General features: G+C 32.3%; 2 protein-coding genes across 9 annotated transcripts in view; one reads left to right on the top strand and one right to left on the bottom strand.

Annotated features, from left to right (window-relative positions):
- Nucleotides 1-5,973, bottom strand: part of LOC132708170 (inositol hexakisphosphate and diphosphoinositol-pentakisphosphate kinase) — a 54,489-nt gene extending 48,516 nt beyond the window's left edge. For 4 of the 8 annotated variants that reach the window (XM_060680313.1, XM_060680317.1, XM_060680315.1 and 1 more), the window contains exon 1: nucleotides 2,273-3,348. In XM_060680313.1, coding sequence (XP_060536296.1) covers nucleotides 2,273-2,398 — 126 coding nt within the window. In that variant the 5' untranslated portion in view covers nucleotides 2,399-3,348. Of the gene's footprint in view, nucleotides 1-2,272; nucleotides 3,349-5,616; nucleotides 5,731-5,784 lie in introns of those variants that run through there. The other 4 variants (XM_060680310.1, XM_060680316.1, XM_060680314.1 and 1 more) reach the window with 2 other exon arrangements.
- A 693-nt stretch (nucleotides 5,974-6,666) lies between these two features.
- Nucleotides 6,667-23,985, top strand: LOC132708348 (uncharacterized). Its single transcript, XM_060680635.1, has 9 exons — nucleotides 6,667-7,360; nucleotides 7,478-7,723; nucleotides 9,100-9,292; nucleotides 9,358-9,556; nucleotides 11,852-11,961; nucleotides 12,016-12,289; nucleotides 17,030-17,284; nucleotides 19,317-19,451; nucleotides 20,654-23,985. Exons 1-9 carry the CDS (start codon nucleotides 7,152-7,154, stop codon nucleotides 21,940-21,942), a joined length of 2,910 nt encoding a protein of 969 aa, XP_060536618.1. The 5' UTR covers nucleotides 6,667-7,151; the 3' UTR covers nucleotides 21,943-23,985.
- The last annotated feature ends 868 nt before the right edge of the window (nucleotides 23,986-24,853 follow it).

Here is a 24,853-nt window from a genome sequence, read left to right as displayed (position 1 = left end):
TAAAGCTGGGTGTCATATCTGGAGAGCCAATCCACCTGGTTTTCAATATGGCATTTTGCAGACGATAATGAGAAAGAGTTTAGCTAAAGTAACTTACAAAGGGTAATAGCCCTATGCCGAAATTAAACAAAACTGACAGCCTTAATAAATTTATCAAGTTATCAAGTTATAGCCACTTAAATTTGTTTTTAGATTAGGATAAATTTTTGGACAGGGTCCCGTATAAGATGGGGAGTTTTTATAATTGATATATAAAATGTAGTTTATTGCTACACTGAAGTGCAAATTTCACTGTTAATTTAAATATTTCTTTTGTATTCGTGAAATTACAATTAGAAAACATTTTATTTAAAAAAAATGATTTAAATTATTTAAAAAAAAAACTAAAACTTATTGAAATACACTTATTTTGATCTTAGAATCTAAAATTGCTATAATATAATATAAAGTCGGTTCCATTAAAAAAAATCCAACTTTTGGGACAACCTATTATTGTCAAATAATCTATCATTAAAAGCTGTTAATTTAAATATTTCTTTTGTATTCGTGAAATTACAATTAGAAAACATTTTATTTAAAAAAAATGATTTAAATTATTTAAAAAAAAAACTAAAACTTATTGAAATACACTTATTTTGATCTTAGAATCTAAAATTGCTATGATATAATATAAAGTCGGTTCCATTAAAAAAAATCCAACTTTTGGGACAACCTATTATTGTCAAATAATCTATCATTAAAAGCTAGTCATGTTTAGGTATACTAAGAAATAAAGATATAAAGATGTTTTAGTACTTCCTTGTGCTGTTACTTTCTAACTCTTAATAAATTTTATATTTTATTATTTTATATTTAGCTGAACTGCTGGAAGAAAGAAGCGGTAACGACGCTTTTAAGACTTCCACAGTTTATAAATTCGATTACCTGTTTAAATTCGTTGTAAGGCAGGAAATCCATATAACAGTTTAACGAAATTTAACCTTCGGGACCACACACAATCCCTTAAACTGATAGCAACCAGATTTAAACCCGCATAGTAAACAACAATTAAAACACGACATTAAATAAATACAATTAACAGATTATACACCGCATTAATGACAAACAAATGTATTAAGGCTTACTTGTAATTAAGCAGCAGCAAAGTTTGCAGAATACTATTGATAAACTTGGCATCTTATGCAGGGTGGGCAAAAATATATCCTAATCTAATAACAATTTTATGTGGCTTGAGCTGGATTAATTTAAATTAAACACTAAACTTTTTAAATTTCTAGGGAATGTACTATTCAATTACCTATCAATCAGTTGCCTTATTTTGCAATTATTTCTATGAATTGTTAAAATTTGGCAATTAGCATATATTGATGTGAAACCAACAACAAAAGTGGCCCAACAACACTGCCTTGGCGATCGCTGAATATACATTCCTTCCATCGGGGTGCTTTACCACAAACTTCAACTTCTGAAATCCGTCACACACATTTTTAAAATAATGTTTTGTTATTTATTTATAGATTAAAATTAAATTCGTCAAAAACAATGGGGTATCGCCTCAGCAGCAAACTGCAAATCATTTCGCTGCTCAAGACTATCAACATTTTTAATAACTTCACCTAGTGAATACGTGTTTGAGATTAAACCATTAAATTTTCTGGTCACGTCGAGTTTATAAACAGTGGAAGTTAGACAATTTTTTTTAAATAATCTAGTGATAGCCACACAATAGATTTTGCTTACATTACATTTTGACAAAATTCAAATTATTTAAAAAACCTTAAGGTTTAGGTATCATAAACGTTACTGAAGTATACATTCATTTTGGTCGTAGAATCCAAAAATGGTTTGATATATATAGGGTTCTATTTTTTTTTAATACAACTTTGATCCTTTTAAAAGTTTTGGCACAACCTGCATACCAACCTGTCATTTTAAAAAGTAACCATAACAGGACTTCATATATAACAGAAATAAAACTTTTTGAAAATCTTGTATTTTGAATACAACATTCTGTGCAATATAGCGTGAATAACTCTGTATATGTAGATAAGATCGCGGAGCGCGGCAATTGTACAAGAAATAACCTAAGTAAATATCAAACTGAAGGCGATTCTTACATTTACCTCATGTTATACAGATATACAAACTTTACAAAACCTACTGAGTTTCACAAAGAAAGAAAACGTTTTACATCGTTCATTATATCAAATAACCGATGGCAAATATTGTGAAAATACCATTTATTATACAGGGTAATTTTCTAAATGCGTACGTTTTCACCGTCGTCAAAACATTCGTCGCAGTAGCAGACGGACTCGAACGAATCGGCGTCGCTCGCCCTTCTATATTTTCGCCACTTTTTGAGTCTCCACCAATCTTTGAACGGTTGCCAATCCATTCCGACGCGCGCTCACAAAAATCATTAAAAATTTTGATTGTCCCGGACTGTCTTCCGCGCGACAATTTTAATAAAACTAACCGCAAACTTACATCTCGTAAAATTCCCATAACAACGCGCCTTACAAGGCTACTTATCAACAAAACATATGATCAAGGTTAAATATAAACAAAAATGTATATAGCAATAATTAAAAGATTAAATAATTAAGTAAATATTTGACGCCGAATGGAATCCACAAACATTAATAGTTATTTATTTGGTAGGTGACACGAACTCTATTGTTGAACGCTGAGATAGTGACAAAAAAATCGCGTAGCGTCAACCTCGGATATTTGGAATAATGAACTTTCTTAGTCTCAAAAATATTGGCAAACTGGTTGGTTTACGAAATGTCGATGTCAATTTTCATGTTCATATATATACCCAATAGGAACTTTTTGCACCTCTTATTTTGGCGTTGTTTTACACGTAAAACACGCGATTGCTCTCAAACCCGTGTGGTAACATCCCGAAAATGTCCAATGTGGCCAACAGTCGTAGGAAACGAAACTGACGTCGTAAAATGATATTTCCAAATGCTAGATCGGTGTAGAATTGGATACTTTAGAGCAGGGAGTAGAAAATATTATTTTACATACAAGCTCAGTGCAATAGGCAGCAAGATGCAATAAATTTAATGAGCTCTATCCAAACTTACCCCCAATGAATGAAAAAAGTTCAGAAGATCATAACGATAAATAACGACTATAGATATTATTCATATCCTCGAACGTCAATAAACAGGGCAATAAACAATATTGTAGCAAAAGATAGCGAATTTTAAAGACAAATAAAATACATCATTAAAAGTTAATTACACTAAAATTTCTTCTTTAACGATTCTCCTCATATTATAAAATATGAAGAAGGTTTAAACAGATAAAAAACAAACATTCAACAGAAGAATCTCGCACTTTCGGGTTACAAAAACCCCAATTTTTACCTTTTAATTAGATAACATATTTCAATTTTGAAAATTCCTGGTATTTATTAAAAAATTAAAATTTAATCGAATTAAAATCAGACAAACGAACAAAGTACTTAATGACGTGACCAAACAATAACATTCAGAAATACATTAAGTAAAGTTTATTTTTATTATCTATGTGAATATTTTCAGGTAAATCTAATACAGCAATTAGGAATTTTCCGAAATGTGGTGGGAAAAGGTTAAAGCTCTGTGAAAGAGTCTTTAGGTAGATTTGAGCTGCATTGTGGAGCTTAGTCTTAAAACGACAAATATGTCTATGCTATTAAAACCAAATTTAATTGAAAGTTCAATGTTATATTTTTATTAATAAAAGCTTGTTTACAAAACTAAATAGAGTAAGTTGATTTTATAAAGAAAAGTTATACCATAAAGCACCATGATTCTATCACAATCGTTTGATAAATACTATTTAATTCAATTGTCAAAATAAGTCTCCATGGCTTAATAATCAGTCATACTTGCTTAAACTACATTATTCTATATTTTTGCTTTTAATTTCAAAACATTCAAAATAGGTATGGTATGATATAATACATAAAAGCAAGAATGAATTATCGATTATATTGCCGCATTAAAATACAGAGGGTTCCATTTAAAATTCACGCTTTATTTACATTTACGCAAAATGTGCACTATCATAATATAATACAACTATCCATTGACAAGTTGTAAACTAATTTTCAGATTTTTATCTAAAACGGTTGAAAGATATTTATTATCATGATAGACGTTCCCCAAATTTTCTAAAAAATAATTTGTTTTCCAAACTAGCTACATATCTGCTCTACAACATAATGTAACAATATATACAGCATTCCGTTTAAAAAAATAAAGTCTGTAACGACTCAAGTATTTTAAGAATAGAGATTATAGTCTCCTATGGCCGCAACCTATATTTATCCATTCTTTATTTACTTCTAATAGGGGAACCTTGTATAGGCAAAACAAAAAATTGACAAACTTTCTTTCTTACATGAAGATTCAATGCATTTAATATCCAATCTCCAGTGAAGGAGATGGAGATGAATATTGATCACAACAGCGCAAAGAACGTTAATTGCAAAAAGTATGAGGTCATTTTCAAATCGAAGGTTATGCAATCGCATGTTTCCCGCCTAAAATTGTGTTAATTATACGGAAATACTATATACGCCTATAACCAAATTTAGAACATACAAAAATATAACTACAAGCACCTACCATTACCTGCCACTTACTATAATCACAAATCTATTCGTCAACTTAATTTAACACAACTTATAGAAATGAATCTGGAAATAATCCAATTTTTATTTTTTATATACTTTACTCGGAAAATCCATTTGTTCTATTTCTGGGAGATATTTTTGCTATAAGTTGTGTGTTTAGACAATTCCTTTGCCACGAGGTTTGTCCAATTTTTTTGTCAAAATTTATTGGATTTATTTTGTGCCGATTGTATTTGCAAAGAAATATAGGGAAAATTTTGTTTTCAAATAAGGGTCTCTTGAGGACCTATAAAGTATGCATTTTCATCTGCAGAGGTTAAGTAACCCTTGGTTTAACCAAACCAGAGGCAACAAATTAAACAAAGGAACCCCTATCTAAGCTCTGGGGTCTAATCAGATAGCTGGATCTAGATATAACTTCATAATTATGGACAGAGTCCCAATAGATCCTTTTTTCAACAAATTTTAATTAAAATAAAATGAAAATCAAGAACACCTTCATTTCTGTTACTCATTTTTCTTTCTTTCCCATGCTACCCTTTTTGACCATTAGGTTTTAAAAATCTAATTATATCAAATTTTAAGTTGGTTTTTAACAGTCTTTTTTCTTCTTCATTTTACTAACAGTTTATGTTAATGTCTCAACGACATTAATGTAGTTTATCCTTTCAGATAATTTGCAGGTTAAAATAAGCGAATCTATGTATTTTCATCATGTATGGTATTAATGTGCATGCAGATGAATATTATAAATTAGTTGTTTATTAATCAATTTTTAGCATATCCTTAAAAGACAAACTAATCAAAACGAGATAAAACTAAAAAGTAGTGCAAAATACCATATGCCAGCAAGATGGCACAAGTGATGGTTCATCAACATCTTGAATAATAACTGAGGGAATATGGGCCTCATCCATAGTGATTGCTCAATGCAAAAGGACCATATAACAATATAAAACCTAATTGATGTAACTTACTGCTCCTACATAGAACTGTGTTGGTCTGTATGTAGCCTTACGAAGACCTTGATATCCTTGTTCCAATTCGGTATAAGACATGACCTGATTGATACATGCCTATACTATAGAACACTACAAGAGAACTCTCATTCTTACACACTTTAATTTCTGGCAAAAATAACTCACCAACTCCCAAATAAACTTAATGAGCAGATTGCTGTATAAAGGCAATTGCTTATTTACAACATCAAGTTACAAGCACCAATTGTTATTATTCTAAAACTAAATCGAGCTATTCTTCTTTCGTAATACAATCGAGAATATTGATCTGGAAATATATAATAAATAAAATAGACTTCCCAACCGTCAACTGAAGCACGGAAAAACACAAAAACCATGAAAATGAAACTCTGGTACCATGGTAAAAATTTCTTTTATCTGTGTGTGTTACGCAACCGTGGTAGAAATCTTGCAAGTCGGAAGGAAGAAGAAAAAGAAATTCCAAGCCGGGTAGTCGTTGTGGATGCGATTCGATTCGCACCAGGAGTCTTAGGTGTGATAGAAATTTGTTTAAAATTCTAAAACCTGGTTGTAAGCCGGCCAAATTACCTTATGAAACAGTAGCCAAATAAAGCGTAATAAAAAAAAGTCCGGGAGATACGATGTAATATCTACATGTATTTTTAGCAAATAAAAATGCATGTATTTTTAACTGGCAATTTTGCACGATGCAGTTCTAAAATGGGCTTGATTATTTTGATGGATGGATGTTTTTAAATGTTTTTTAAATTTTAATATAATAAACGATACCTTTTAGCTTTTGTTGGTGTTAAATGGCTAAACTATGCAAAAATGGTTTTACCACGCATATAATAAGTTGTGAGAAAAATTCATATTCCCAATTAAAATTTCGTTTTAACTAATGACCTTGCGGCATTTAATAACCAACATGGCCGGTGACAGATCGTCAATAAGTATGGGTGCGTCATTTTTACCGAAGTTAAAATATGCCAATTTCTCGTTAAATATTGTGTGAAAACGAGTTAAATGTACGGAAATCGCTGTTTATAAGAAAATGGCGTAAAGTGCAGGTTAGTGAGTGAAATGCATTTGCACGAAAATATCGATTTTCATCAATTTTTACCGTGGTAGAGCCACTATATCATCTAATAACCATATGATTCAAGCAATAGATTGGATCAATTGATATTCTAATTCTAATGATGACTTTGCTGATGATGCGCCATCTAAAGGAAAAACGATCTACCAGTATTATTATTTTTGTTTTGCGTTTCCAATAGATGGCGAAAACCGTGCAAAAAAAGTATCAATATTTTAGTATTCTGTATTTTGTCCCCCCGCTGGTTTCCTAGAATTGCCGGAGATAAAACATCAGCAGGCTGCTTGTCGTCGGCCATTGAAACCAGCTGATTTGACTGATTTGACAATAAAATGATCCGGTGCCGTCGGAACTTTGGAGCCGGAAAAGTGTGTAACAATAGTGCAGTTAAATTCTGAAGTTACTGAAATTTATTGCGCGCTTGCCGGCGACAATGGAAAATGAACAATGGCAGGCCGATTATCAACAATCTGTGGCGACAAATATGGAAAGAACTGCCCAGACTTTAAACAATGGCAACTCAAAATATTCAGCCGAAAACGATGTTCTGCAAAACTCTTGCATCAAAGAAGATCCCGATTCAAAATGCGACTTTATGCAAGATGTTATTAACGAATTCAATTCAGTTACGGCTGTAATTAGGTAAAGACTGAAAAATTTATGCCCAGTTAATTATGGCATCAGATGTTATGTTGTACATCATATAAACATTGATGACTTCAGTGTTTACATATTTTTAATTAAATTTTCCCGTTTCAGCGAAAAGGGGAAACAAACGATTCAGATTATTCTGGCACAAATTAAGACATTGTCCCAAAATGAAAAATATTTTTTATACCTTAAATTACCTTCGGAAATTTCCAACATAGTGGACCCTTTCAGACAAACACTTAATCCGTTAGGTACTAGGTCGGAAATCTATCGTACCATTGTGTGGATTCAGACTCATTTGGAGGAGGATCAGAACATTTCATTGCCGAAAAAAGAGGTTTACAATGAATATGAGTAAGTTTCCATATTGTTAATAACATAATTTTATCACTTATTCATTGGTCACTTGGTTAATTTGCTTTATTGTTTTTAACAGATTGCTATTGAGTACTACCTAGTATTGTAAAAGTAAAATAAATTATGGAAAAAATTATGGAATACAAGAATTATATATTTTTAATAATCTCTCATCATTCTCAATAATAATAAAAATAATATACAGACTGTTCCAATTAGAAAAATAGGGCATGATCTCATAACTTTTTCACCTGACCTCATATACTGTTAGGAAACAATTATTTTAGTGATGAAATATTAAAGATACACAAATATAAGTGGTTGTTGATAAATTCAACTTGCTGATGTTTCGCTAAATAATAATACAGTAGCCTGCGGAAGTTTCTTTGACAAATTAGAAGTAAGTATAAGTTAAGCTTTGTATTAAACAGTTTATAATGTTAATGAAATAAAATTGAATAATTCATACTAACATGAAGGACTTTGTTTTGTCCATTTTTAAATTGTTCTACTTCATACTTCTACTTATACTTCTAAGCAAGTTTATTATAATAAGAATGCAACATTCACTAGTAGTTCTTCAGTACAGAAATTTAAAAAAAACAATGAACAACGGTCATTAATAAATACAATTGTGGCACTTTTTAATGTTTGATTAATTCAGTGAAGAGTTAAATTATTCATCAAAAAACATGTATATGTAGGAGGATGTAAAACGAAACTAAAATCAATAAGTAAAGTTGCCGCAGGCAAAACAATTCACTTTTTTGTTGAAGATACTCATATAAGGAGCTTACACATAATCAGCTTTCAGATATTTATCTCTCGGAGATGCAGTTAGTTCAAGGTTATAAATTCATCTCACGGTGGAAATAAACCCTACGAAAATTTAACTTTTTAAGTGAAGTGGTTAGATATTAAACCTCTTCAAACTTCACAATGCAGCTTATCTTTTATTATACCTTTGTATTTTAGCGGTTTGGACTGACAAGACTGTCTGGCTTCCAGAATATCAAGATAATTGGTCTAAAAATATTTTGACATTAATATACATAGTGATTATTAAAAATATATAAACTGGAGAATCCTGAGAACCCATCGATAAAGTTTTGATGCCATAAGAATTCCTCTAATTACGGACGTAAAACTATTAACAAAATAGAAATGAATAAAATGCATTTGAGGTTTCAAATCAAATTGTGGTTCCCAAAAGCAGCATTTTGTTACAATCTTAATAAAAGAGCAATTTTAATAATAGAATGAATACAATTTAATGGAAAACTCAAGCAATCTGTTTTAGGAGTCTATTTCATCATTTACGTTAACACATAGTTTATCTCTAAACATTACAATTGGGGATGGCTTCTTTTTAGGCAGTTTTGTGAAGATAACAATATAAAACCTCTGTCCCAAGCAGATTTTGGGAAAGTAATGAAACAGGTTTTTCCAAAGGTGAGAGCTAGAAGATTGGGTCAGAGAGGTAATTCAAAATATTGTTACTCGGGTCTACGAAGACGTGTCAGCTTAAATCCTCCCAGATTACCAGATTTGTCTGAAAAGCCGTTGGTAGGTTACAATCTTTATGCCAACACAGCTCAAAATTGCCTTATTAATATGCGTTGCGTTTTCAGTTAGCAGAACCACCCTTCACACATAACAGTGTTACCTACGCCGCCTGGTTAATTGTCAAGGAGTGGTCCCAGCAGCAACTGGGCATTCAGTTTTCATCTTTGCAGTCTTTGGCTCACTACTTGATTCGGAATTGTTCCATTGGCATTGGTACGGAAGCGGCCAATCAGTTAACATCTGTTGCAGAGACCCATCCTAAAGGTAATTGGTTGGGGGCGCAAGTGGCTTCAATTTATCTTGGAAAGTTTTATTTTTGTCTGTATAATTGTCTCATAACTGATTGATTGTTAGGGTAATTATTTGCCAAAGTTCCACAATTTTATTAGAAGTTCAGTGCACCTAATTTTTTATGTAATCCCAAAAAAAGAAATCCATTAATGTCAAGTCCGAGCTGTTGGGTAATCAACCAAGATATTCCATACTTAGAAAGATCGTTTTTGATCTGAATGATGTGAAGGGGCATCATCTTGCCGCCATATATCGTGTTATATTGTGTTCTAAGAGATGTAAATAATGTTCAGCTAATTTTTGTTCTACCATAACTAAAATATGTGTGTCTATAACACCATACCAAACATTAAATGACTGCTTCCCCTGAGTTTTTATTTCATGCATTTGCCTAAGATTATTCATAAACCGGTATCACGCATTTTGTCTATTACATCTTTGTTTGTTATATCTATTTACAAATTCCAAAATGAAATGTATTCTCCTGTGGCATTGTTCTTTACTAAGCTTAGAAGTTGTAATTATATTCCTTCATGTGTAACAGAAGCCAGATGTGTTTCAAGGAACTTTAATATATTTGTTTTATTTTCAAAATACGTATATTCCGACATAGTTTTTGATACGTCATACTTTTTATTTTTATTATATTTAGAACATTACTTAAAATGTACTTAAAATTTCTTGCCTTGCATATCTATTTGAAAGGAACTCGTCGCTCTGGAGAAAGTCTAATATACTGAAGACGCACGCGTAATAGTTAGCCTTTTATTATTCTGATAGTATACTTGAAGAATACTACACTTCCTCCACAGATGCTAAATTGGCAAAACACAATTTTGCTAATATGTACTCATAACTGTGTCAATAATTTAGCAGTATTAATAAATATTGCATAGTAATATGCCAAATACAAGGATGACTTTAACTGTTAGTCACTCCACTCTTCGAAATTAGATGAAAATTTTCTATTTTTGCCAATATCTCGGAAACAAGTGGAATAAAATATAAAGTGAGTAATATAATTGCAATCAGAATCTATTGGAGATATTCAACCATTGAACCATAAAAATAATTGTTTGTTCAAGTTAAGTGCTTGTTCAGTTAAGTTAGTTTAAAAAAGAAAGAAAAGTTATAGGAGCAAAAATCGCTTCTAAGCAAAATTTATAAGAAGTTCATCAACATGTTTAAGTTTAATACTAGAACCCGCACTTTTGTGAAATGCAGGTTTAAAAGCAATTTAGCCAATATTTTATTTTTTAGCCTCTACCTTCTTGCTATACATCACAGACCGCGTACGCTAATTCGTCTTTTTAATCTAGTGGCTTGATTTTCTGCTAATTTAAAGCCTCAAGGTAAATTGTTAAGCTGCTTTATTTGTCTATATATGTATATAAATGATAATGATGTAATCATCAATTTGTTCGCTGATGATACTGTTTTCTCAATTCTGGAGATTCTGGTAGTGATGCATAAAAGAATATGCAAAGGTTATTATGTAAATTAGAAAATTGGCTGGACTATAATAAATTATTTTTAAATACCGAAAAAAAAAAACAAAGGGGTGATATGTAATAATAGATTAAAAAAGAAACTGCAAATTTTGCGTTTTATTTATTTATTTATTAAGTGATCGGTTAAAATATGGAACAACTTCATTTAAAAATCAAGTATTGGATTTCAAGAAAATATTTTTTTTCAGTTTAGTAAATTGAAAATATACAGGGTGGATTAAAAAGTAGATGTCGATATCAAGTTCCTTTTTTAAAACACCATTTTTTTAAAATCCATTTTCGAATTTTGCGTCAAATTTCAGGCATTCATGTAGTGTATGCTATACCTATTTGTTACTTTTTATGAGCAAAAGAATAAAAAACAGAAATTTAATGTTGTAAGTAGCTAGTACCAGTAAAGTTCTTAAATTGGTAAAATTACATTTCTGTCACTAAAGAAAGTGAATATGACGCATCTAAATGAAACGCAGAATTGAAATTTTAATTTTTATTAGATATGGAAGCAGAATGAGAACTTATTTGATTAACGCAAAATGTCCAGAAAGACCCAACCCCTAACAAAAGAAATGTAATTATTTTTTATAAAAGTTAATTTTCACTAATATAGAAAAAATAGCATAAGTAATGAGTTTAAATATAAAAAAACTGTTACTTGTAATATTTGCAGCAATTTGCTAATAAACTCCTCATTCATTAATTCCTAGTTCAAACTCATTGATGGTTGTTTTAATTATTTAATTAATGAAAATGTTTTAAGGTGAAGATAGCGCAACGAAAAATTTAAACAAACACAGGGAGGCGCAATTGCAACTGCAAAAGAAAATTCAACAAAAAACGGAAGGGAAAGAGAGGAAGAGAAAAATTCAAGTAATCTCATTTTCATTTAGTTATGTTTTGATGTTAGCGTTGGTCGCGTTTTAGCCGGCGGTAAAAGTGGAGGTAAAGCCGGGTAGCAAAAAGTGCAGATCCCAAAGTCTGGGCGCCACTCCGATAGATCCTGCTTCGTTGGGCGGCGCACCGGGTATGGGAAGCAGCGAATGCAGTACAGCGAGCAGCAGTGGCAGCAGTAGCACCAGTGTCAGTCCCACTCAGGGCAAAACTATCTGTGATAAATCAGAATTGACTCAATTCCCAGCGTTACCTGACTTCAAGAGTTTCCAGAAACCGGTAAACGATGGAGCAAATAATAATATCGGTTAGTATCAAAATTATATACGGTGTTAGTTATTGCAAACAGTTACAGATCACATCTTGGTTAAACCAAATCACAATAATATCAATTGAAATCTGTATTCTGCAGTTATAAACAACAAAACGGATCACTACCCTAATAAATTATGAGTTAGTAAAAAAAAAGAGATATACCACAGCCTATTGCAAAGACTATTAGTCATTTTGACTTGGTCAGGTCGGAAAATTAAGCAAATACAGGAAGTAATGTTGGAGATTAGAAATTCTGTTATAACCATCAGAAAACACCTTGATCGACTGAAAAGAAAAATTAAAAAATACCAACTTATTGATACCTATTAAATTCCGGGTGTCCCAAAAACAGCAACGAGGTACTGCATTAGAAAAAAAATCTTAAGTAAATATGCCAAAATAAAGTGCTGGAAATTGCCATCAGGCGCAATTGTCTTGAATTTTAAATCTCCGTTTCTATAAGAAATTCTAATGCTAACCATTGTTTGAAATAGAGAGAAATAGAAATCTTTATTGTTTAATGCTGTTAGCTCCAACTCTGCAAAGAAAGTTGAGGGGGGTGTTTGAACATTTGAATAAACTTGAAGTTCAAAATTGCTGCAAAAGAGAACAATTGAAACGATGTGACTTTTTCGTATCATTAGATAGTCCAATAAGCAACCGTAACCTAAACTGTGAATAAAAAACTTATTGCTAAAAAAAAGTTATGTTTTGAGAAAAATTTCCACTTAACAAAAAAACAAAAATAATTTAGATCGTAGGCAATCAACATACTTTGGCAAGCATCAAATATCAATGTGAACGATGGATAGCGATTAATGAGATAAAAACCAAATTTATTTTCATGGCAATTTTTAAAAGTTTTTTTTTTACAGTTTACAACTTAAATACGTCATTAGTTAATAAATTTAGTCGCCAACCATTGATTAGTTCCTACGGACAACAGCGACCAGAGCGCGTTCATCTTGAGAGATCTGTCAAAGAGAGTGATTCGTACAAATTCCGGTAAAAAAATGTAACTTCAGATTGACGCTCGAGAGAAATGTACAACTATCTGATAGTATTTTTGGAAAATATTCGGAAAAAGCAAAAAAAGAAAAGTCCGACAAATAAGATATATATGGGAAACTTTCATAATTTATATGACCTTGATGAGTCCAGCAAATGATTCATTGGGTATTCAAAGATGTCTGTTACATGCGGCAATCTTTCATGGCACTTGTTAAACATTTTATAAAGGTTTCGGACATATTGAAAAAAATGCAAGTGTCAAGTTTATGAAAAGGCAGTTTGAAGTGACAGATATTTATTTAAGAAAATATTTGAACACTCCACCACACTAATGGCAGAGATAACGAAAACAGCAATAATCAAAAATGATTTGCATTTGTCTAAGCTTTAAAATAATACTCACTTAATCATATTTTTTGTGTTGCCAAGTTTTAAAATCCAAAAATTCACAAACTCGAAAATAATTCCAGCATTTTCTCTTAACCGATTCACTTAATAATTTTTGTTTTTCATTTCAAGGATAGTGGGTTTCCCTAATATTGCACCTCGTTGCCTGGTAGTGGTACAACGGGTATATAGAAGCAACTTAACAAAGTTAAAGCTATTAAGATATTCCATGATGTCGTAAATAGTAACAAAAATGGCATGAAATAATTATATAACATAATAAATGAAGCTACATATTTGAGTAAAAATAAAAACAGATGCTAAACTACTGTAATAATTATTTTGAACAACAAATGACACCCAAAATAAAAATACCTTGTAACTGAAGAATCTCAAATGTTCCTCGTATGTTTTTTAAGTCAGTTAATAAAAATGAATTTATTTTAAATATAATATCCCTAAGTTCTCCGGGATATGACGACATTGGTGCAAAACTCGTAGCAGATCATCACTCAAATATTATTAGTACTCTGGTATATGTAAACCTGATCTTTACACGAGGAAAAGTTCCAAATTAGTTTAAAAAATCAATAGTAGTCCCAATATATAAACCATGCAACAAAACAGAAATTAATAATTTTCGCCCAATAGGCTTGATAACCACATTTGTTAAACTGTTCAAGCAATTTCTGAATCAGCTTTTTCATAAGACACAAAACATTGAATGGACATCATTTTGCCTTAGCACCACTTATGTTATTTTTAGACTAGTTGACTCTATTAAAACTGTATTAAATAGGAACAAAAAATGCTTGGGGGCCTTTTGGGATTTTACGAGGGCGTTTGACACAGTGCCTCGTAAAAATCTGTTAGGAGCCCTTGAGCACTGCGACGCACAGTGGAAGGAGCTTATGGGGAAGCTTGAACATAGAATTTTTTCTATATATGTTTCTTTACTACTAAACCTATTTTAATCATTTATTATTTAGCTTGGAAAATACTACTACACCATAACTTACAATTACAAATGTTCCGTCCAATCGGAATTGTTTTGTTTTATTTTTCCTCGTTAATTTTTGTAATTGGGGAATTTTTATATCGAACGAATTCAATTTGGTTTTCATTTAATTAATTGCTACGGTTATATTCTCCGCGTATTTTGGTGACAATCTCAATGGGTATATGGCCAGAAAAAACTCGTTATCGCTCGGGTGTCGTACTCCGCTGTGATCGGAACTAGTACGACTCAGGTAGAGACCAACGTGAGGGCATTTTCCGCGTGCCAGAATTAAAATCTCGAGGGCCGTCAAGTATTGCGAAATTGTGCCGGTCAACAGCCAAAGCTACATCAAGGTAGGCCAAGAAGAAAAGAGATTGTCATTTTTCGTCTCGTTACATTAATATATTATTTTTTGAATCGCCGCGTTATTTCTAGCTTCAATTTTACAGTCCATTGCTCTTTCTCGTCCAATAAAAGTTATTGAATCAAGTGTCCTGCGATTTGACAAACATTTCAAGACAAAAGCAAAAATAACAACTATATATTATTATAAATTTTGTTCGCAAAGAATTAGTTAAGAATTAATTTAAAAATTTCTGCAAATAATAATGGATATTGTTGCCGAAAAAAGTAGGCAACAACAAACAACATATTTTATGGAAAAATAACTTAGTCTGCAAAAGATGTATTAAACAGATTACCCCAAGATCAAACTAATAGGAGAATTTCAATAATTGAACAATAATATTTTTTCTTTTTTTAAAATTTCAACTATATTTACTTCAAATTTAATAATTCTCAGTTCAGTTCAGTTTTTATCAGGAGTTAATCTGGTAACTTAACTACAACAAGGAAACTCTTAAAAGTTACATTCATGTGAGCCATGCAGATAAAAATACGATAGCTCCATTATGTCGATAGATCACTCATATTTGATATTAGTGTTATTCGAAGATGATAAAAAACATATATGCAACGGAATTTGAATTTGATGCTACTAGGTATTCAAAATAACCGAATATATTTGGATCATTTTAAACAGAAAAATATCGAATTTTTATTTTTTTTTTATTATTTTTTCTTACAAACTCCTATAATTTATCTTCAGTATGGCATATACCTATTTTTAATACTTTTCGATTTATTTTAACCCTTCTAATAATTACTCTTCTTTCTGTTGAAGACTTTTGCTACAATATTAGTAGGATATGACAAAACTTTTAGGCAGCAGGGCTCTGTTAAGATTAAAAAATGAATGGGAAAAACAATTTTGTTGAAGGCGTAGATAAAGTAACAGACGGTTTTTAGTTTATTTTACTCTATCGTTGACTCACTCTGTACTCTTTCTTTCTTCGAAATGTTGTATAAGGTTGTTTTAACACTATTAAGTCAAGCCTTAATTTAAGTCTCCTCTTTAAAAATTCGCAAAAAAAAAACATTACAAGAGTGGTGAAATAATAAAATATTCCTTTGATTAAGTATATCTTTAAGCAAACAATGTAACCCCCAATAAGTAAATAAGTAAGAAGTAATTATTTTTAATGAAAGATGCAAATTGTTAAAGCCGAACTATCATACAATAAGACCCCGCCAAAACAATATCCAAATTTACACTTTTATTTTTTCTGAAATGTTCAAGAGTTGGAGGTCTTTCGCAGCTACTTAAAGCATAAATAACAAGTTAGAGTGGGGAATATTTTGAGTGAGGGTCAAATGATTCATCTGGGTGTCCCGCAACTGTCTTAGACTCACTTCTATTTATTATATATATATATATATATATATATATATATATATATATATATATATATATATATATATATATAAAAATACGATAGCTCCATTATGTCGATAGATCACTCATATTTGATATTAGTGTTATTCGAAGATCATAAAAAAGATATATGCAACGGAATTTGAATTTGATGCTACTAGGTGTTCAAAATAACCGAATATATTTGGATCATTTTAAACAGAAAAATATCGAATTTTTTAAATAGCACACCATATATATTATTATTTTTTCTTACAAACTCCTATAATTTATCTTCAGTATGGCATATATATATATATATATATATATATATATATATATATATATATATATATATATATATATATATATATATATATATATATATATATATATATATATATATCAGTTCATTACTAGAAAATAAAATACAAAGTATAATTGTCAGATGCTGGTGATACAGTTTTGATTAGTGAAACGTTGCAGGAAGTAAAATCTAAACCACAATGACTTTAATGAATTCAACCCTCAATATTAATAAATCCAAGAATGTATTTTCTCAAGAATGAATGAATGTGCAGGAAATGGGCAGGACAAAACTTGCACGGTTTCGGCTTCGCCTTGCAACAAGACATCCGTACCGAAACTTCAATTGATGGGCGGCCAAAATGGTCAAGGCCAAGCGAGACCCGTCCGTAAGCTAAAGTACAAAGCGATCCAGCCCAGACTGCAACCATGTGATATTGCGATGTACAATGCTGTGCCGAAGCAACCGAGCCAGGTCGCATCGGACCACCGATCTCAAGAAGTAAACTGTGTAGAAACTAGTGTAAAAGGTAAATCTTCTTCTTTCTTTTATTCCTGTTAAAATTCTATACATATACAGATTAAAGACATTAATATCCACAATAAATGTAATAATATGACATGGCGGAGATAACTGATAATAGAACTAAACTAAATATGTATAAAACAATTATTTATTTATTTACTTGCTCTCTGGAACACAAACTCACAGCAGTGTCCTCTTAAGAATCCAAATATAAGTACATAATATTATGCAAAGCTTAGTTAATAACAGTAACAATACAAAAGAAAAATGTGAAAAAGAAAATAAATAAATGCAATGAATTGCGTCGGGCATAGAAAACACACTAAAAACTAATAATAATAACCAATATTTCAGAGTCAAAAGCACTCAGATATGCCAATCTTATCATGGAGAAGGCAAAAGAAAAAGAAAAGGGTCTGACTTATTTATTATACTTTATATAAGTAAAAGCAAGCGATGATTACGATTCAGATAGCGAATGTCGATCCAGTAGTCTAAAATCCAATGCAAATATAAACTAATATACAGGGTTATTCACGCTGTATGGCACAGAATATTGTGGCCAAAATATAAGATTTTCAAAAAGTTATTACTTTTGAAAATTACTTTATTACTATAAAGGTCGTCCCAAAAGTGTTAAAAGTATCCAAGGTGCGTTTTTAAAAATGAAATCCAATGTATATCATACAATTTTTGGATTTTACAAACAGAATAAGTGTATATATAAAGTTTCTGATCCCAAAATCTTAAGAATAATTGAGTTTTGTGGCCCATAATTTATCCTAATAACAACTTTAAGTGGCTATACTAGGGAACATATTTTTTAATTAATTATCGAATTGTTTAAGTGTTAGTTGTCCTATAACTAACTCTTCGTGTTCTCGCAAAATAGGCGAACTTATAGTTTTTGCTGTTTTATTGCATTGGTTGTGGCCGAAAGTGCCGTTTAGTGGATTCCGGATAAGGAAACGGACGCCTAACTGAATTTTGGCAATTATCCGATAAACAGGAACTTTCGTAGAACAGCGCGCGTTGTGAATCTTTGCTTTGCTTTGCAATATCCAAAATTCCCGTCCAGGAACGCACGACGGTATTGCCCGGGAAAATCCGCAACTCCAAAAAAATCTCCTCGAATCCAATCGTCGAACTCGGCGACACTTCCAGTTTGCTGAAACTAGTTTCATATTCTCGTAAAAATGTCTGTGCTGAAATTATGATTTATTTCAGGAAACCTTTGAGCACAAACTAGAGAAGTCAATAAACAATTTTGATAGCATTCTCCAGGGACAAAAATCATATTCTTTTGGATAAATCTTCATTTGAACTAAACAACACATCTACACAAACTACAATACAGCAATTACAAAAATAATGACATAGACATAAACAATAAAACTTTTATTTATAAAACATCAAATCTAGTATGAAAATACTTTTAAAAATTTACTGTAATAGAACTTCACACATGTGAAAAGTGAAACTTTTTGAAAACCTTGGAGTGAGTACATAGTTCAAATATACAATTCAGTCTTAAAAGAACTTGAAACAATATATCTTTGACCGTTGACCATTGTGACTATTCTATTATAAGCCGGATTATGATAATGGAAACTGTTAAAATTCATATATGAGAAGAGCGGAGACCGCCTACGATCTTCTAGGTGAAATATAAAAATTTATAATGCCTAATATTTCGTAGGAGATAATTGCGTTATTACAAATTACAAAGAAGAACCAATTTGGCCAATTAATCATTACGTACTCATTATTTGCTCTAGATCTAAGTGCAAACCTTTTAGAGAGGCGATTATACTATCTTTGTTTTAGAAACTTTCTCTGAAATATTGCTGTATTTAAAACCATTTTGTTCAACACATTTGTCGTAAACTTCAATTTTATGTTTTTTGGCATTTAAAAAATTATTGCGAATTGTCTCTAAACAGAATAATTGCCACTGAAATTATTTGCCGAAGTTCCACATTATCACAAGGAGTTCTGTGAACCATATTTTATTAATCATTCTGCGTCTCTGATAGATAATATTAAGGATGGCAAGTGCGACGATGGTAATTTGGATGAATCTGACGATGTGACTGACGATTTTCCGCTGACTCGGGAACGACTCGATAGTGTGAGCAATGTTGCGAAAGACGCCATGGATGAATATTTAGGTAAGAAATATTTATTTACACAATTATTTTTTTTGTCTTTGATGTGTAGGTACATATGTACAAAATTCCTAGTCAAAATTAACGCACAACTAGAATTTTTGTAAATGTCTTTGTTTTTCTTCTTTCTTTCTTCTTTATTTTGCATAGCATAATATAAACGACGATAATTAAACAATCATTTAATTTTTGATTTAAGTTCAAAGAATTATAGGAAATTTGGAGATCAGGTACAAAAACTTAAAAATTATAGAAATTTACTTTACGAACAAAGAGAATTTCGCATTTACAAAAAAAAAAAGAATTTCAATAACGCCCGGAACCTCCTCGAGCCCTTAAAACTGCTTGCGTTCATCAGGGTAAGCTTATTATCAGATTTTGAATTGTTGCTTGAGGAATGTTTTTCCATTCTAAGAGAACAATACACTCGAACTCTTACAGGCTAGTTGAGGCAGTACAAATATGCTCTCGGTTCTTGCAATGTGGGGCCTGCATTATCTTTGTATGAAAATAAATGTGTCTCCTATAAATGCTGCAAACGGCATTACTTGATCTTAAATAATGTTTTCGAGGTAGAATTCTGCATTTATGGACCTAGGACGAATAGGAACTAGCTCTGCGGGCCTTAAAGTACAGAGATAGTACAATGATAACATCGTTCTCCAGCTCTGTGCCACACTGTATCACGACCATTTGGAGATTTTAGGCTCACTCGAGTTTCATTTGTGACCTTTCTTCCAGTCATCCACAGTCCATTGTGTGTGATTTCCAGCGAATCTTAACCTGTGTGATCTGTGTACTAAGTAGCGGTGAAGTAGCAACCTTACTACTTGTTCAGTTCGATTTGTAGCCCTTTTTCTGCACAGATCACGTTTTCTACGGTGTATTTCGATTTCCCTAAATCTTCTAATCACTAAAATTAACCAATGATCAACACCTAGTAAATTGGCCAGACAACGCATATATCTTACCTCTTCTAGCAGAGTTGATGCTCTTAACGACTGACTCGATTCATCTTTTTGCAACAAGGTGTTAAATATTGAAGTAGCGAACCAATCCACAAAACTAACCGAAATTATTATTATTATTATTATTATTATTTATTTTATTATTATTATCATGTGAACGAAGTACTTTTTTAAGTCAGAAAATGTTAGTGGTGTGTTAATTTTGAAACGGAGTTTATATTGTTCAAAACAATTTAGGTACGAACAACAGTCAACACGAAGAAGAGTTATCCAAATACTTCAGCAATAGCGAATCGAACGGTGTCGGCGACGCGGAAAACTTTAACAAACTGTCGACGTTGAGACAACTTCTCGAACAGAACGGCATATCGGAAAAAAAAACCGCCGTTCAAGGAGTCCCTTCTGATTTAGGGTCTAACATCGGCCTACAGGAAGGCCTCGGTTCCCTCCAGAATCGGGCTCCGATGTTATCGAATCGAGGATTCGCGAATCCTCCATTGCAAATCGTACAAACCCCGCCGAGCCTCGCAGCCAGAAGACGGGTGAGTTTCGAAGATTCCGCCAGTCCCAACGCGAAGGGAAAACATTTCAATTTCACCCCGATCTCGCCCCAGTCGAAATGTTCGAGCGCGACCGCTAGTCCGTTCGTGAGTCCGAGGAACACCCCCGTGCCTCGCGTAAAAAATACCCACGCTAAAAAAGAGCTCGATCTACGTCTAGAAATACCAGCCGAAGTAAACGTTACCTGTTTGCCGATGTCGGCACCGGTCAGTCCGATGCTGAGCAACAACAAGTCCCTCCTCCAGAAACTGTTGAACGCGAACAACAAAGTGTCGTACCGACCGGGTTACGCGGGACGAAGGGACTACGTGCCCGACATGGGGATCAGGTCCCAGTCCGTGCCTCTGCACCAAATGCCCAGCGACAACGCGTTAATAACGGAACTCCTGGAGGAGGGTCCCGATTTCGGCGAAATTTGCTCCCAGACAGCTAGCGATAACGTGAAACAAATACTGAACTCATTGGACGAGCAGACGTGCGATAATAACAATATTGAAACGTTCAATTTGGATTTGTCGAGCAGTAATCAGGCATTGCCCGAATTCGGCTTGCATTTGGTTAACGGTGGCCCAGAGGGCGCCTCCTTCGCCCAACACTTGCAACTGAGGAACGACATGGATGTCGTCGAAATGGGTTTGGACAAATGTCCGCCCGCAAGATCCGTTCCGTGCACTCCGTCACCTTTCCCGTCGAAAGAGTCGAGTTCTTCCCGGTCGTATCCTTCGACGCCGTTGAATTCGACCGAGATATTCGTCTACAATTTGAACTCCGATTGTTTACTGAACGGACAACCGATACGAACGGACAACGTGGAATATGGGATAGCGAGTTTCGGCGACAATAACGTCATGCCGGAGAAGGCGGGGATGAGTTTGGAAAGTGATTTTGTGATAATCGACAGCGGGGATGCTTTGGTCGACGACGACGGTATTTTAATTCAGCAGGGTTATAACGCTAACATTTAACTGAGGGTTCGAAGCGCCCGATGCCATATTTCCGCGGTCGTTGAACGTTATTTTTGTAAAAGAGAAAGACTGATGCGTTTCTATATTTCGAGCGGGGTACGAATACGTCGGGTAATTTAATTTAATGGCACCGGATTATAACCTTACAACAATTTTGTATTGGAACAAGCAGTTTGCGAATAAAATGCCAGTTTACTTTTTTTAAATTGTAAATATGAAATCAACCATATTTTTTGTGATGTATGGAAATATTTTTACGATTTAATTATATATTTTATGAGCACTACTATATAAAAATTGGAACAAGTTTTCAACAACTTCTTAGTATTAATGACAGCCTGATCTGTATTGCATCAATTAGGCCTTCACAGAAATCAGGGGTAAAATTCTTATTTCTTGCAATTTAGCACGCAGGTGTGTTAAAGTACGCAGAGGATCATTTCTTAGGCTTTGTTTTATTTTGTGCCAAAGTGTGTCCATTGAATTGAGATCCGGGTTGCTAGAGGGACGTGACATAACTTTAAAATTATTAATTTCTAAATTAATTAATTAAATTTAAGACGGATATAACTTTGATGCACTTGGTAAGAGAGGATGTTCCATGAAATCTACGTTTACTGTGCTTTCAGTAAATTGTAAAGTTCCCAAACAACGACATGCAACCTCATACTATGACGGCCCGTGGACATTTTACAGCCCTTTTGAGACAATCCTTATGGAATGTTTTACAGAGACACCAAATCTTCTTTCATTGCTAAAGATAGCTTTGTCCCAGTTATGTTTGGGCCGCGAAAGTTTAAAATTGGCCCAAATGCAACTATTCCTTTTTTGAGTTTCCGTCAACAATGGCCTAGTCGTACAAATCAAAAAACAGAAAATTTATACGTATCAACCTTCATACATACTTAGAAAAACCAAGACAGCTATTGTGGATATATTTGCGACAGCATTCTCTGGAAACATTCATTCCAGTTCCTTTATTTCACCTGGTTGCTTCTCGTAATGTATTCCTTCTTCCTGACTTTACATATTCTAATTAAATACGTTATCACTTTTGAAATTTCATTTATCAGTTTTCACCGTATCATTATGTATTTTACTCGTAACAGGTTATTAATTATTAATTATTAAAATTATTAAAAATTAAACAGGTTATTAATTGTTAATAGTTAAATGATGTGTGAGAATTCTTGTTGGCACTACCTGCTCGTATGTCTCCTTTCAAAGGCTCAAGAAATGTGAGCAGAAGCTAAACATGTTTCAATTTTTAGTTGTCCAACATTTAATGAAATAATAATCAACATAAAATATATAATTAAGAATTACAAATAATTCCATACATCATAAAAAATGCTACTGATTTCATATTTACGATTTAAAACACATAAATAAAAGAATTTCGATAAACTGGCATATATTTAGAGGTTAGAGGTGGTAGTAAGTATTGAGATAAAAAAATGTTTGATGCAAACTGTACAGAAGTTTAATTTAAAACGTTTTTAATACTATTTTTCCATTAAGATGCATTTAAATGTATTTATTCACTGCCAGCTCGTGGAATTTCTCAGAAGCTTCGACTTTTTCGTTTATTTTATGCTTAAAGTCAAGATGTTCCGATGCTTAAGAAGAATTAAAAAGTTTTTGGAATCTTGAAATTTAATGGAGACTAGTACATGGTTTTCATTTATATTTCGACGTCCACTTGCACAGCTTAATTAAAGGGAATAGGCGAAAGTTTTTTACGTAAAAAGTTTTGTCTTCATTATCTTCTGAGTGTGCCCGTAGAAACGAATAAGCGGCGAAAATGTAAAATAAATCAACTTTTTTTATGAAAATGTATGTAGTATGTCCGTATTTGGTTATTCAAAAATAAAAAGTGAATTGTTTATTGTTGATCATTTGTTTTTATTGATAATAGAGATAAGGAAAAAAAAAATCATACAACGTTAATATAAAAAGTTTGTCCCTTTTAATAAACCTTGCAGTTGGGCGTTAAAATATAAAAGAAAACCCTGCAGGAGCTTGATAGGATATTCTGTTTTTTCTAACCACGAAAATTTACAAAGCAAACAGTCTCAGATAACTATTCTTTGCACATATTCAAGAAGAGAGAAGTCAGGAACTTTACTGTATAAATTTAAAATAAATGCACTTCACTGCTCCATTAATCATAAAAATAAATCGATAGATAGCTATCAGTTTTGTCGAACACTGTGTACTTGCAAGAGTTTAAAGACTGTCAAACAAAACCAGTCGTAACAACAAACACCAAACTTTTTCAATTAATGCAAGTATTGTATTTAACTTAAATTGCTTTATTTTCGGCGATGACAACAAAAATGCAAGACCAGTTTTCTTACATCGTAAACCAAAAATATGAGTGCCGTATGACAACAAAATAGTAGCCACCCTGCTGACTTCACAATTTATAGTTTTGTCAATTAATCAAAAGTTTAGGAAGAACTTTTGCCGACTATAAGGACCACTACGACTTTAACCAAATGCGGTTTTTTAAGTTAACAATCTCGGAAATATGGTATTGCCCTTTTTAGTTTTGTCAATAATTTCATTAACTAAAGAAAAGTTGTTCTAGTTGTAAATTTTTTTAAAAAAATTCAAATTCTACAAGGTCGTCTGTGATAAATTATATTTGGAATATTAGATGTACTATTTTTTTTCGACTTTAACAAAAAACAAAGTCTTTAATGTTGGTCTGAAGTACTTTTGTTATTGGTATTGCTGCTCTGTACTTTTTGTTTTATATCTTGATTGTGTATTGGTCTCATTAATTTTATTTTCACGAATGAATACGGTTTAAAAGTTGTTGCATATTGTAGCTTTAGTTCTATTAATAATCTTTGGCACATTTAATACCGATTACAGGAATATTTTGGAAATTTATTTCATAAGA

This window comes from Cylas formicarius, unplaced genomic scaffold (assembly GCF_029955315.1).
Source record: "Cylas formicarius isolate icCylForm1 unplaced genomic scaffold, icCylForm1.1 PGA_scaffold_10__41_contigs__length_53128322, whole genome shotgun sequence".
In the NCBI taxonomy this organism is placed as follows: domain Eukaryota; kingdom Metazoa; phylum Arthropoda; class Insecta; order Coleoptera; family Brentidae; genus Cylas; species Cylas formicarius.
The sequence above is the reverse complement of the archived record's forward strand: the minus strand, read 5'-3'. Positions and strand labels throughout refer to the sequence as shown.